The following is a 15,091-nucleotide window of genomic DNA, read 5'->3' on the forward strand; positions in this document are numbered from 1 at the left end:
AGGGAAGAGATTATGTGTTCTTCAAGATCATCAAGGGCAGGACAGAAAAATTGAATGAGGCTAGATATTGAGAATATTTTCTATAAATTACAGTTAAGCACTGGAACAGGCTCCCAAGGGAGACAGTGGAGTCTTTTCCATTGGAGGTTTTTAAGATCAGACAAATGTCTTTCAGGGATGATCTAGTTATACTTACCCTGGCGCAGAGCAGAGCCATAAACTAAATAATTCTTGAGGTCTCGTCTAACCCTACCTCTACATTGATTAGTCTATACTTCTATAGGCAATGTAGATACAGGCATATTTAAATATAAAAAACCTTCCATTTTCCTTTCATTTTTTGATAACTATAAAAATATTTGGGTTTTGAAAGATTATTTTCCTCCCAACCTATCCTCTCTCAAAAACTCGAGCTACAGTGTTCTCAGTCCCCCCGGAAATGTTCTGAGGAGCGTCCACTGGCCTGTGGGCAAACTACTCCTCCTATTCTAATCCATGCAAATTTTAGTTTCCCCCCCTTTTAAACTCTAATTTGTTTTTCCACTTCCTCCATCCTGGGCTGGGACGTCCATTCACATTCCAACCCCGACTTGTGAACGTACTCAAAACTTTTACACAACATGGGATTGGATTCCCTATTAACGGGATCACTTTCCTCAGTGGTCCTCACCCTTTTAGAACCATTGCTCCCCTTGGGAGACCCCAGACACCCAGCTCTTAGTCAAAAAAACCCATGCAAAAAAAAAAAAAAAAAAAAGCAGGGCAGCAAATGCAGGGACAGCATGCACCGCCCAAAACCAGAGCCTGGCTGGCCGGAGCCACACTCCAGCTGCAGCCCCAGGAGGCCCCCAGGTAAGGCTGCTGGGCCCAGCCCAGTGCTGGCCCAGCCTCCCTACCCCACCCGGGGTAACCTGCCATGCACCAGAAGGCACGTGGCACAGGCGCTCCCTGAGGACAAGGAGCAGTGGGGCACAAGGCATGCTGCTGTTTCTTGTCCCTGGGGAAACAAAAGTCCACAGTCATGTGGACACGGCCTATGAGCTTATCTTGCAAAACATGTAGGTATTTGCACACTTAACAGTACTAATATTATGCGGCCTCCCACGGCATCCCTAAAAGGATCTCATAACACCCAGGACGCTGCACTTTAGCTGACAATCACTGACTTATCTGAATCAGGGAGATGTAGTTAGTTGTGTTAGTCTGAAATCAAGTAGAAGGCTGCACCTTATAGACTAATGTGTGTGTGTGTGTGTGTGTGTGTACACACACACACACATATACATATATATCACGAGCTTCAGCTCACAAAAGTTTGTACTATATATAATACACTTTGGTTAGTCTATAAGGTACAAATCTACCCTGCCTTCTATTTATCTAAATTGCTCAGTCTTGCTAGCTCTTTTCCATACTCTTTGACTTCAGAAGGCAATATTACAATAAGGAATCGAGAAGGCATAAGGGTTTAGATTGCATTTTGACACTCAGATAAACCTTAACAAAAACAGGACTAAGACTCCCATGCAACTGAAGGATGGCCTTTCCTTTAATCTAAATATTATTTTGCATTGGAAGAAGAGAAGGTTTCATTTAGATAAGGTCACATTAGTGCAAAGGTGACAGGATGTCTCAAAGACGATAATGGAAGAAAAGCAAACCAAAAGTACATGCTCTAGTTCCACTGAATCAGTCATCTACTTTAAATAAATGGTGGCAAGGGTCAAGAAGCAGACCTCGACCTTCAGGCACCTTCTGGCATTCTCAGGGAAGAAGTGCTGAAATCCACCCGTACTAGGAATTGGAGTACAGGAGAATCACAGAAAGGTCAATGGAGCGAGTCAGGGAGACCTCAGTTAACAGCAGAGTACTCTACTTCCACTCTCTCGCTGGGCTAAACAGGACCACCCCTCTCTTTCTGGCTGGTACTGTAAGAGATCCCTCTCCTGTTTCAGTTTATTTTAATCAGTGACTGCTAAATACCTCCTGGTATCACTTCCCTTTTTGCCTTTTTCCTCTGAAATACTGTAACCTCTCTCTGGATTTTGCCTTGGTTCCCCTCTCACACAGCTGCAGTTAATTCCCTGTTCAGCCTCTGGGGTTAATTCTCTCATTAGATCACTTTCTTTCTCAACAAGATGATTATTCCCAGTGGAGAAATGAGCAAAACTAAAACAATAGTGTACTAGCATCTGACAAACAGCATTCGGGAGGTTTACTTTAAGTCAAGTTGCCTGGCTGGATTTAATCCAGATCTACGGCTTCCACACATGAACTTTCTAAGCTAAATACTTTGGACGATGTTCCAATCTCAGTAATGCCAGGGTACATCTGGGGTCACTCCAGACTTCCCTTTAATAAGAGAGATCAGAACGTGAACCTATATATGAAAAGGCCAAGAATAAATGTGCCCAAATCAAATCTTGGGACGGCTGAGAGACTCAGCACTAGACTTCGAGGCACTTGTTATGTTCAAAAGTGACTGAGGGGTATGTTCTGCTCCCTAAAAGGGACAATACGGTCCTTCTCCTAAAAAGGACAGTCAGTTTTCTTCTCCTGCTTTGAGAAGCTGCAGTCTCACAGTAAGACCGGACCCATTCCAGGATACAAAGTGTGCAATGGCTCAAATGTTTAATTGACAGTCCCTGAGCAATAATGACATCTAAGATCAATGGGACATTGTGACATGTTTAAAGAGAAAAGACATGTAACAGCCTTAGCGGAAAGGAGGCATCTGGGAGATGGATGCAACAGAACCTTGACTGCTCTAAAGCAATATGGCAATTTCTAAGTGGAAATAAACCTTTGATGGTACTGGGCTATAGCTCTAGCTTTGCATGTGGGAAACGATACGAGTTCAAATCACCATGGGACCTGGAGCTGGAGTGAGAATAGATGCCTCTTGCAAAGAGCTAGATTCAGCATCCCACATAGCCCCTTCAAGGAGAAGGTCTTCCAGGCTGTCTGTTCTTTCTAGTACCTTTCTTCTGAAGGACTAAACAAGTCTTAAAATGTTCATTAAAAAAACAACGCTCTACTCAGACAGATATAAAGGGACCAATTCCCTCATCTCTGAACAGCAGACTTTGGTTGGGTGGAATGCAACAGCAAATTAGGGTATGGCTTTACAAACAACTTATCACAAGATAAAAGCAGCTGGGCTTGATCACTCATCAAGTAATCTGTGGCAACTGGCATGTTTGCACTCTTAACCTATCGTAAATGGAAATTAAATCACAAGCAGCTTACTCCTCCTCCATTAGGGACTAAACTACAGTTTAGCTTCCGTGGTAAACCATGGGTGGGGGGAAGGAAAGTGTGTACAGGGGAAGCAGCTGATGCAAATTAAGCCCTGCATCTTTTCATCCAGCAGTAAATTGTACGTGGAGGCCCTTAGCAATGCAAAACTATGCCAAACAAAATGCAACACCACTCTGGAGTTTTAAGTCAGGAGTTGAAGAGTATGCCTACATTTGAAACTGCAGAGGACGTTCAGCTGGCAGAATGTAATTAGATATGTCCAAATTTAGCCCTCAAGGCTAGCACCCTACTAATCACAAAGAGTGTCCTGGGTTTGGTTTAGTAACAACAAACGATCAAGGCTTCCACTTTATGTCTCCTCCTGGGTACTAATCTGCAGCACTGGTCAGCTTTCCATTGCAAGAAAAGCATCGTGGATCTCCAGTCCTTCTGGGAGACAATGCTGAACAAGTTGCATCCCCCTTCTTCAGGGCACCCTGCTAATACATGAAGTCAGTCTAGTTGACATGGAAACAAATACACTTTTTTTTCCAAAACAATAATTTGTCTTTTATTTTATACAAAAAAATCTGTCCGTATACACTACAGTAAATCTCCTTGTCTGTTAAAAATTTACCATCACCCAACAATTTCACAAACAAAAATGACACAACGTTTATTCAAGGATATTGCATTGTTTAACAAAATATCACGCCGTGGCAGTGGCAAACTCACCCTGTACAGTTTGGAGAGGGCCTTAGGCAGTCCAGCACTTACCACTCTGGGCAGTCTGCAATGCTCTGCAGAGATACGGTCAGACCTGGGAGTTTCTGGATGCCTGGAAGAGAGCTAGAACAAATTTTTTAGGGCTGTGAGTGTGGATCTCTTGAGAGAAGATGTAACCTGCGTGATAACTCTTACCCTGTTAGAAACACAAGTGTAAGAGATATTGCCACTAGAATGACAACACTTCAGTGGGAAGGCAGGAAGCCCTGTGCACGGAGGAGCAGCCTCTGTCACACGCCGAGAGTGCCACTCAGTGCTCAGTTGCTTAACAGGCAAACGTTGTTTATTTTCACTGAATCTCCTAAATGGTACGTAACGAAGGAAGCTTTTGAATTCTCTACGGCTGCGACTTGAAGCTCTTGGTGCTAGAATTCATCACAAGGCAGGAAGCCTTTCACGCACCATCACATTTCACACGACAGCGAAATGTGATTTCAGGCTCCTGGGTGCAGCCATAGTGGGACCTGAGATATGGGATCCATACTGTACATACCGCCCCTCTTATTATGTGCTGATGCAGTGCCCTCTTCTGGAGACACAACCGTTCTGAACCGCATTGCCGAAAGCCGGTCATGTTTTGCAATAATAAATTAAGCCATCTCAGCAACCCTATTCTGGGGCTGCAAATCTGCACTATGTTGTGAAATCCTAGCGCTGGGCCTAACAGCTGAGCCTGGACTGTGACTGAGCCATTAGCATTTCAAGCTTTCTAAGCCTTCTGCTTATAGGTCACTTCCGATTAACAACATGTCAGGGCAGAGAGGGTCTGGTTTCTTGTGCTGATGTTATTGTCAGTGGGGGAAAACATCTCAAGCACTGTCGGCATGACTTAAAATGTAAACTGATTTATAGCAGTGTGTGTGCAACTACATTTAAACTCTATAAAGCCCTCCCCCTGCATCTTATTTCCTCCAGAGAGTTATTTTAAGATATAAGGTAACTCCACAAATCTAAATCTGCAAGTATTTTGAATGCTTTCACACACAAAGTGTGAATTAAATAAAAGAGAAAGAAAGAAAAAATCCCTAGCAAATGTTATGCTTCAGATTAATTTTCACAAAAAGTTTTAAGGGACATTTTATACTTAAATGTAGTCTCTTGACAGCTGTGGGTGCGGGAAGTGTTTACTGCTGCCGTAGGAAGATGGCGATTTGAAGCCTGACTGTGATGTGGAAGTGGGTTTTTTTCTTCATTACCTTATATTTACTCGGCTCTGTCATCTGAGAAGTGTTGTGGAGGATCCCTCTGAAGTACAGATGTCCACCGAAATTTGTCACCATTCTCTGCCTGCTCCATGATGGTATGCGAGCGGTGGTTCCCAGTAACGGATCTATCACAGATCCCTTTGAGATTCAAATGGGAGTTAAGCAAGGCTGCATCATCGCTTCAACACTTCCCGATATTCCTCACTGCAATGCTACATCTGACCACCAACGAGCTTCCAGCCGGACCAGAGCTAAACTACTGAATGGATGGTAAGCTGTTTAAACTCAGCCAACTCCAAGCCCAAATCAAGACCACCCTGACCACAATCATCAAGCTCCAGTGCACTGATGATGCTGTAAGGTGTCCTCACTTGGAGGCAGACCTTCAGGAAATCACTGACATCTTTACCGAGGCATACAAGAAAATGGGACTGATGCTTAACATTCAGAAGACTAAGGTCCTTCACCAACAGTCCTCCTAATGAACAGTCCCCAGCTCTGGTAATCCAGATCCACAGTGAGACTCTGGAGAACGCTGAGTATTTCCTGCACCTCGGAAGCCATCTCTCACAGAAGGCTTCTGTCAACTCAGAAATCCTCAATTGCCTCAAATGTGCAAGCGCTGCATGAAGAAATAGGTGTTCAAGAACTACTACATCAGATCCAACACCAAACTTGAGGCTTATCAAGCAGTCACGATCCCCACCTTGCCGCACGGAGTTGAGATATGGACAACGTACAGCAGATATCTAAAGTTGTTGGTGAAGTAACATCAATGCTGCCTACAGAAGGTCCTCCAAACCCAGTGAGAAGAGAGCTGCACCAATCCTCCTGCAAGCAAACCCCGTGAGTACTGGGGCAACGTTCATCCGACATCAACTTCATTGGGCCGGCCATGTCATCCGGATGTCCAACTCCAGAAGCAAGGTGTAATCTCCCAGCTCAGCCAAGGCGTACACTCAAGAGGAGGGCAGAGAAAGCGCTTCAGGGGAAAAAAATGCAACATTGACATCAACTCATGGGAGGCTTCATGAGAGGCTATTGCCCAGGACTGCCCCAAATGAAGGAAGAATCTGCTGCAGGAATCTCAGTACACTGAAACCTCACAACACCACCAGGAGATGGAAAAGTGGGAGCAGCAGAAACCTCGTGTCACGGACCAAATCAAGAATCCAACACCACCTGCCCCATGTGGAAATGCATGTCTGAGCTACCTACGGTAGAGTCTGTTGATCCTGGAGAGGAAATGGTTTGGGTGTCCAGACTCTAAATTCAGTCCTGCTCCATCCAAAGTTTAAAACCAATTGCATGGCAGTGGCCGTGGTGTTTCTAGTCAGACAGGGCTGAGCAAGTCAATTGACTTCCCAGAGCATTAAAATCTACCTGATTCCTTCCAAACTCTTCACATCACAGCACAGGTGTTAATGTCCTTCTCTCCTTTTTAATGGCCTTTTTTTAAAGTTTCACCAAATAAACTAACCTTTGTTCTGCGATTCTGCTGTCCCTTAGCTCCTCCTGGTCATGTCGTTCTTATTTCACAGCCTTGCTGACTGTTTTCAGCTCATACCAACAACACTGTATCTGTTTTTGCATCAATCTTAAACTGAACAATTTCTTCCCTAAGCCCTACTAGTAAAGCTTCTAGTTTCTTTTTACCTGGAGAAAGATTTGTTGTTACTTTGATGGTGCAACTCACCATCTGCACTCCCCCTTTCAAAATCCTAGATCCGCCCATCAGGGATGTAATCCCCCTTTCTTACGCACGTAAGAAAGAGAGCAGACACGTGACATATCGCCCTATACCAGTGTACCATGCTACGACAACCCGGTGTGGTAAAGCACCAGGTGGAGGGGCCGAGCCTGTTTGGGTAATTACATTAGTGTCAACAATTCAGTAATTACACTAGTGTCAATTACCCCAATGCAGGCATCACTTCCAGCATTGTTTTGGGAGCAGCCATTTGTTCCCTGCCACAACTTAGTGCTCCATGAGCACCGCCTGCAGCATCTATCCTGGGATAACTGGCTGTCTGCCTGCTTGGGATCCCAGGATAATTTACAGTCACATCCAAGTGGTGCGTGTTCAAGCTCACAACTTGTCACGCCTCGCAGCAGTCATCCAGGCGCGGTACAATGGAACAGCAGGGCACAGACCGGAGAGGAGCAACTCCCCCAACACCTGCGCCAGGCTCCACGTGTCCCGCCGCCCATGCGCCCTGCTGACCACCCGCCACCACCGGGCGCATGCGCACTGAATCTCCCCTCCGCCTCGGGCGCATGCGCACTGATACAGCGGACGCCGCCGCACCCCCATCACGTGACCGCCACCGCCGCGCAGAGGCTGTCGGGAACCCGGAAGCAGCCCCTTCTCGCACTGAGGGGGAGAGAGGAAGTAGGCCTCGCTTACAGCGCTTTCGGTGGTTTGTGCGCCCCTTCCCCCCGCTCGCCCCGGCATGGCGCGGGGAGTCCGCGCCGCGCTCGGCCGCCACCCCGAGGGCTGTGGCACGGGGAGCCCGCGCGCTCTGATGGCGTCACCGCCCCGGCTACGTCACACTCCGAGCGCCCGGAGGCGGCTGCGGCGCCCCACCTGCACCCGCACCCGCACCCCGGCGGGGCCCTCCGAGGTGCCTGAGGCGGGGGGCGCGAGGCCTGTGAGCGGGTCCTCAGGGGGGTGGTCCTGAGGGGGAAGCGGTCCTGAGCCGTCCCGTGTGTTTCTCCGCAGGTTGTAGGGGGCTGAGGATGCGCGGCTGCCCCCCCCGCCATGGCTTGTGCGCGGGCTGGCCCCGGCCCTGGCCCCTTGGGCGCAGACCAGCATGCGCGGCTGCTGCTGGCGCAGATGGACAGGATGCGCCGCACCCAGGACCTCTGCGACGTGCAGCTGCTGGTGGGCAACAAGGCCTTCGGGGTCCACCGCCTGGTGCTGGCGGCCGGCAGCCCCTACTTCGCCGCCCTCTTCACCGGGGGGATGAAGGAGGCCTCCAAGGAGGTGGTGCAGATCCGGGGCATTGAGGCTGGCGCCTTCCAGCTGCTCCTGGATTTTATTTACACAGGTAGCGTGGGGGGTGTGCTCTGTGTGTGGGGGGGCTGCGCACATGGCCAGCGGCAACTACAGTGCAGGGGACTGAGCCAGCAGCGCGCCCGTGTTGCTAGAAGGCAGCCAGCATCCTGGGCTGCATTGGGAGGAGCGCTGCCTGCAGATCAAGGGCAGTGATTCTTCCCCTCTATTCAGCACTGGGGAGGCCACATCTTGAGTCCTGTGTCCAGCTGTGTGCTCCCACAACAGAAAGGATGTGGACACGTTGGATAATTGGTAATGAAAACAATTCAGGGGTTGGGGCACATTGACTGGTGAGGAGAGGATGAGGGAACTGGGCTGATTTAGTCTGCAGAAGAGAAGACTGAGGGGGATTGAATAGCAGCCTTCACCTCCCTGCAGGGGGGCTGCAAAGAGGATGGAGCTGGGCTGGTCTCAGTGGGGGCAGATGACAGGACAAGGAGCAATGGGCTCAAGTTGCAGCAAGGGGAGTTGAGATTGGATACTAGGCAAAACTTTCTCACTAGGAGAGTACTAAAACACTGGAAAAGGTCACCCAGAGAGATAGTGGACTCTCCATCCTTGGAGGTGTTTAAGACCCAGCTGGACAAAGCCTTGGCTGGGATGATGTAGTTGGGGCTGGTCCTGCTTGGAGCAGGGGGTTGGACTGGATGTGACCTCCTGAGCTCCCTTCAACCCTAATTGTTTATTATTGAGGTGCCTTCTTATTTCTGCTGAGCCTTGCAGCTGAGGGTGCCAGCCTTTAAACCTAGGCTGGGAGCATCCTTGTAAAAATACAAAGGGAATTAGTCCTGGACTGCAGTCCTCTTTAGACTCCAGCACCCCCCCCAGGTTGTCTCAAGGCACTTCTTGGAAAGCACTCACACTTAGTTTCACTCCTTTTCTTTTCTTTTCTTTTCTTTTCTTTTCTTTTGGCCTACAGAATAATGGAGCGGGTTTTTTTCTAATGCAGAAAACTCAGAAAGAGCACAGCCATGGATTTCTATTTGAAATCTTTCGGTTCTCCTGAATTATGCTTGTAAACCTAACAGTGCAAACGTTGGGTGTCACCCTAGAAAGAGTCTCAAGACACTCGGTTCTGTGGTACCCTGGTTGAGAAGCATTGCTCACTGGCTTGGAGGGGAAGTAGATGGTCTCCAAAGTTAACTTGCTCTCTAAGCACTGCATGGTTCATTCTATTAAGAAAACAACAGAATCGGTGCTTTTATAGCTGGGGGAAATTTGGTCATATGTCTTGCTTGCTCTGAAAGTGTGAGTTTCCACTGAACATTTGGACATACATAATGCTGTTCACATAAATCTGCGTATTACTAAGAAGGTAGTGATCAATAAAAATTGGCCTCTGTTTATTTTTATATTGGCCTTCAGTAATGATAGTAGCCATGGCTGGCTGCTTCTCCTGCAAGTGTCTTATATTTTCTTTCATAATGCATGTCCTCCCTGAGTTAGTGTGGAGGAGCACTGCTCTTTCTGCCATTTCAGGAAACATTTCTGCTTCTGCTTTCATGTCTTTAAGGAAGCAGTCAGTCATAAGCACTAAGCTGAGGGATATCCAGTATTACCTGATATCTATTTCTGTTTTATTTAACATAGCTGATTAAAAAAAAAAAAAAAAAAATGAATTCAAACCTTTAAGTTACCTGTATTGGTAACTTTGTGTTTAACAAGGTTATTACTATTGTCTTCATCTTTTCCTCATTCATACTTTTCCATAACTTTAATTATATTCGTAGTGCCATTAAAATCACCTTCCTTTTCAGGATCAGGGCTTAAATAGAGGGAAGGAGGGTGGAAGTGGTTTTTTGTGGCTTGCTGTTGAAGAAGCAATATGTACATTTATAGGTGTAACATAAAAGTATGGTTATGGCAGTGGTTTTCATCCTTATTTCTTTTTCGAAATGGAGAGAAGGACATAACTTGCCATGCCTTGCCCCTCCCCTCTCCCAGGAGTAGTTTTACTTCTGATCTGGAATGAATTCCTTGTAAAGTTAACGTGCACCTAGTGATGCAACAGCCTTGTCCCTGTTCTTCAGTGGTGGTTAGGTTTGCTTTTTTTGCATGGTGGGAGCAGTCAAAAGCAGCGGATGTGTCTGGGGCTCAAATAGTGTAAAGGTGACAGGGGGCTGTGCTCAGTGCCTGCTCACCCAGCAGCTCTTCAGACAGAGGGGAAAGAAGCAAGATTCCCTTTGCAGCCTCTCTCCTCCTGCCCCCTACTGTGTGGCAGCCTACTTTGTTAATCCTTGTACAGCCAAGTTAAAGGTTTTGCAGCCCCCAATCTACATGCAGATCTGCTGCATTAAGCCTCTCACAGCTGCCACTGAAAGTGAGCCATTGCAGTGGCAGGTAAGGCTCTGTCCAGCCTGCCCACCACTGTTCCACGATGCTCAACACAACCCTCTTTCCAACCTTGTCAGCCACCCCTCTCCCCTTCCCTGCCCAAGGCACATAAATGCCTGTGGAGTGCTGGGTTATTCCTTGGTTTGGGATTAGGATGTTTCATTTCAAGTGGTTTTAGCCCTGACAATAGTATTTAGTTTCTTACTGCTTTTATTATATCTGTATCTATGATAATAAATGGATGCAGGGTAAAGACTTAAACACATTGTATTCTGGTCAGATGTTTGCTGTATTAGGCCAGTGGTTCTCAGCTGCGACACCATGACATTCAGAAAAGTTGTAGACGGGTACCTTGAACCTAAACAGGTTGAGATTCACTGGATTATAGTAAGCAAAATGTTGTTCATTAGATAAGTTACTTAATGTAACCATGCAGCAAAAAAACAATAACTTCTCTTTGAAGCAGAAGAGATCTTGGTTTGTATTTACCAATTGTCTCAATATAAGTATCCGTCTGAAAGACAAATCAATGCACCTTACTGCATTGGTGAACAGGCTGTATTGTTGGAAGTCAAATGCATGTTTTGTTCAGAACTTCTAACCCAGTTGAATGTGCTAGTTAAGATGCTACGTTATCCTAATATCTAAAATGGCCTGCTTGACATGTCACCCTTTGCCCACAGGAATAGTGAACATTAATGAAAATAATGTTCAGGAGCTGATAATAGCAGCAGACATGCTTCAGCTGACTGAGGTTGTGGATCTTTGCTGTGAATTTCTAAAGGGACAAATTGAGCCCCTGAACTGTATCGGACTCTTTCAGTTCTCTGAGCATATCGCCTGCCATGACCTCATGGAATTCACTGAGAATTACATCCATGCTCACTTCCTGGAAGTTCTGAGTGGTGAGGAATTTCTGGCTTTAACAAAGGAGCAACTTACTAAGATCTTACGAAGCGAGGAGCTTAGCATAGAGGATGAGTACCAGGTTTTTGCAGCTGCAATGCAGTGGATTTTGAAGGACCTGGGAAAAAGAAAGAAACATGTGGTAGAAGTGCTGGAGCCGGTTCGATTCCCTCTGTTACCACCACAAAGACTCTTAAAATACATTGAAGGTAATTTTGGAAGGGGTGACCCTTGGTAAAAGACTGCTGTGTTTTGCTTTTTCCAGTTTCTAAGTACACTGAATTGCTCTGATTTATAAGTTTGCCTCTTTTCTGAAGATCGAACCTGAAAATGTAGGATTGACTTATATGCAGGGTTGAATTTATAATAGGAGCCATATGGTAAGAAGCAAACTTAGAGTGATACAAATGAACCTGAGTTTAATGAGCTCTCATAAATTTATTTCAGAACAGATTCTGGGAAACTTCTGGACCAAGGTGTGCTAAGCCTGCAGAGATTTGTCTTAACTTGTCCACTTCAGACTGCATGTCCCAACCCACAAGTGGCTCTTTGATTTGTCACATATGGCCCTTATGGAAAGTTCAATCAGAACATTTATTTTTTGTTAATTGGCATGAGTTTGGTATGTCTTTTCTGGAACTGCAAATGGTCCACATGATGATATTATTTGTCTCTTTTGTACTGGAGTGCATTTGCCAGAATTCACCCTATATTGTACATGTGCTTGTTGCTCCTTAGTTAATATGGACTGTGCTAGCTAGTCAGGCTGGGTGTCACTAGCCTATCTTTCTCAGAGGCTGGGAATAATTGCTGCCTTGTGTGTCTGTCCTCTGGGCTGTAGTTTTTATTGAAAATAATATTTTTATTTTTCTCCTCTTCCTCCATTTTTTTCCAAGGAGTTCCAGATTTCAGCCTCCGGGTGGCTCTGCAGACCCTGTTGAAAGAATATTGTGAAGCCTCTAAGTCTCCTAAAGAGAACAAGGTCAGCAGTTTTCTGCAAACTTCTAAAGCTCGTCCCCGGAGGAAAGCCAGGAAGTACCTTTATGCAGTAGGTTAGAATCGAGTTGCTTGAACCTTTTAAAAAAACAACACAAAGCACATGCATCTGTGAACTACAAATCTTTTAAAAACCTGTATCAAAAGATAAATGACAAAATAATGAAATGTTATGTATGTAATACGGGGGCTGTATTGTCTGATTGCAGTTGTAAGCAATGTGTTGATTAGTAAATCACGCCCAGGCGAGGTTCTGGAAGACTGGAAAAGGGTCAATGTGGTCCCTATCTTCAAGGAAGGGAGGAAGGATGCCCCGGGGAACTATAGACCAATCAGTCTAATGTCCATCCATGGAAAAATCTTAGAGAAAATTGTCAAGGGATCCATCAATACCAGACTAACGGAAGGCAAGCTTCTGAAGGCCAGCCAACACAGCTTTGTGGCTGGCAGGTCTTCCCTGACCAGCCTCATCTTCTATGACCAGGTGACACAAACCCTGGACAAGAGAGATGATGTGGATGTCGTATATCTGGATTTCAAGAAAGCCTTTGACCTAGTTCCCCACGATGTCGTCATGGTTAAGCTGAGGAACTGTGGCCTTGATCATCATGCGGTCCGATGGCTAGGTAACTGGTTACGGGGTCGGACCCAAAGAGTACTAGCTGACAGGAACAAGTCAATGTGGTGCAGGGTGATGATCAGCGGAGACCCTCAGGGCTCGGTACTTGGGCCGGTACTCTTTAACATCTTCATTAACGATCTGGAGTCAGGAGCTGGATGCGAACTGGCCAAGTTCACAGATCATACCAAATTATGGGAGACAGCAGTCACACCACTGGATGGGTTGAGGATACAGGCTGACTTGGACATGCTTTCAAGGTGAGCCAACCAAAACCAGATGGCCTTCAATGAAGAGAAGTGTAAGATGCTGCACCTTGGTAGGAAGGACCCTCAATACACTCACAGGCTTGGCAATGCTATGCTCACTGGCACCATGACCAAAAGTGACTTGGGGGTCCTGATTGACCACAAGTTGAGTATGAGTCACCAGTGTGATGCTGTGACTGGCAAAGCAAACTAAACTCTGGCAAAACTCGGGATACCATTCTCCCGCTTTACTCAGCCTTGGTGAGGCCGCAGCTGGAGATCTGTGTCCAGTTTTGGGCCCCCCACTTCAAGAGGGATGTGGAAAAGCTTGAGAAAGTCCAGAGGAGAGCCACTCGTATGATCCAAGGCCTGGAAGGCAGGCTGTACAAGGAGAGGCTGAGGGACTTGGGACTCTTCAGTCTGGAGAAGAGAAGGTTCAGGGGGGACTTGGTGGCAGCCTACAATTACATAAGAGGGGTACATCAGGGCCTGGGAGAACAGCTGTTCACCACAGCTCCCCAATGGGATAACGAGGCCTAACGGCCATAAACTCCAGAACAGCTGATTTAGACTAGACATACGAAAAAAGTTCTTTACAGTGCATGTGTTCAGGGTCTGGAACAAACTCTCCCCAGAGGCAGTACAAGCACCTACTCTGGACTCTTTTTCAAAAAACAGGTGGATATATTTCTTGCTGGGGTCACTTGATCCCAGCTAAGTTCCCACCTATGGCAGGGAGGCTGGATCTGATGATTTCATGAGGTCCCTTCCAGCCCCTAATGTCTATGAATCTATGACTATGAATAAATAACTGGCGAGTATTATCAATCCATTCATATTTCATTTCCTTGAATGCAGTGTTGCAGCCTAAAGTAATTTTTCAGAATCAGTTGCCCCAAGCACAGAATGGTACAGCACTGTTCAGAAGTGAAATGCACGCAGGAAGCTTATGCCCTATATTGTTACATTTGTCATTCTTCCCCTTTTTGAAATAAGTATTTTTGGGCCTGGCTGAAAAGTCAGGCCTTTTGTATTTTGAGTTACACTTAAACTTTTTGTTTGCAGTGTTCATTAATATGTCCATCCTCTGAAATGGAGGTCGTATAGAAGCTCTTACTAATAGTAGAACAGGCTAATGAATGGAAGAATGAAAGAATTGAAGAACCATCGTGAGATTGAGTTCAGAAGTTATAACATTATTTTGCACTTTTCTAGAACTTTTCATTCATCTGTCTCCAAGATGTTTTGCAAACTTTAGGTACCTAAATCTCTGAAGTATCCAATATATCCATTGTTTGTTTGTTTGTTTGTTTGTTTTTTAGGTGTGAACACTCAGCCAGAAATGAATTGACTAAGCCAAGGTTTCACACAAATGTTTCATACCTTCTGGGGTCGGAAGGGACCTGAGCAGATCATCTAGTCCGCCCCCCTGCCATGGCAGGAAATAGTACTGGGGTCAAACGACCCCAGCAAGGTGTTCATCTAACCTCCTCTTTAAAAACCCCCAGGGTAGGAGCCTGTACCACTTCTCTTGGAAGTTTGGTTCCAGATCCTAGCCGCCCTGACCGTGAAGTAGTGCCTCCTGATATCTAGCCTAAACCTACCCTCTGCCAGCTTGTGACCATTATTCCTGGTCACTCCTGGCAGTGCACGGGGGAATAGTGACTCCCCCAATGCCTGCTGATCCCCCCTGACTAGT

The 15,091-nt window shown here is 46.2% G+C and overlaps 1 protein-coding gene and 1 long non-coding RNA gene across 2 annotated transcripts in view; one reads left to right on the forward strand and one right to left on the reverse strand.

The window, feature by feature from the left end:
- The window catches only part of LOC109286717, a 15,565-nt gene extending 8,301 nt beyond the window's left edge, over window positions 1-7,264 (reverse strand). Inside the window, exons 1-2 of the long non-coding RNA XR_002094657.1 lie at window positions 7,255-7,264; window positions 1,163-1,165 (exon numbers count right to left, since the gene is read on the reverse strand). This is a non-coding gene — a long non-coding RNA (uncharacterized LOC109286717). The remainder of the gene's footprint in view (window positions 1-1,162; window positions 1,166-7,254) is intronic.
- Window positions 7,265-7,965: 701 nt separating this feature from the next.
- The window catches only part of IPP (intracisternal A particle-promoted polypeptide), a 16,692-nt gene continuing 9,566 nt past the window's right edge, over window positions 7,966-15,091 (forward strand). The window contains exons 1-3 of the mRNA XM_019501386.1: window positions 7,966-8,281; window positions 11,307-11,738; window positions 12,426-12,581. Of these exons, the coding sequence (XP_019356931.1) occupies window positions 7,993-8,281; window positions 11,307-11,738; window positions 12,426-12,581 (877 nt within the window). The 5' untranslated portion in view covers window positions 7,966-7,992. The remainder of the gene's footprint in view (window positions 8,282-11,306; window positions 11,739-12,425; window positions 12,582-15,091) is intronic.

Source organism: Gavialis gangeticus, unplaced genomic scaffold (assembly GCF_001723915.1).
Source record: "Gavialis gangeticus isolate Ggan-Ray unplaced genomic scaffold, GavGan_comp1, whole genome shotgun sequence".
NCBI classification, from domain to species: Eukaryota; Metazoa; Chordata; order Crocodylia; family Gavialidae; genus Gavialis; species Gavialis gangeticus.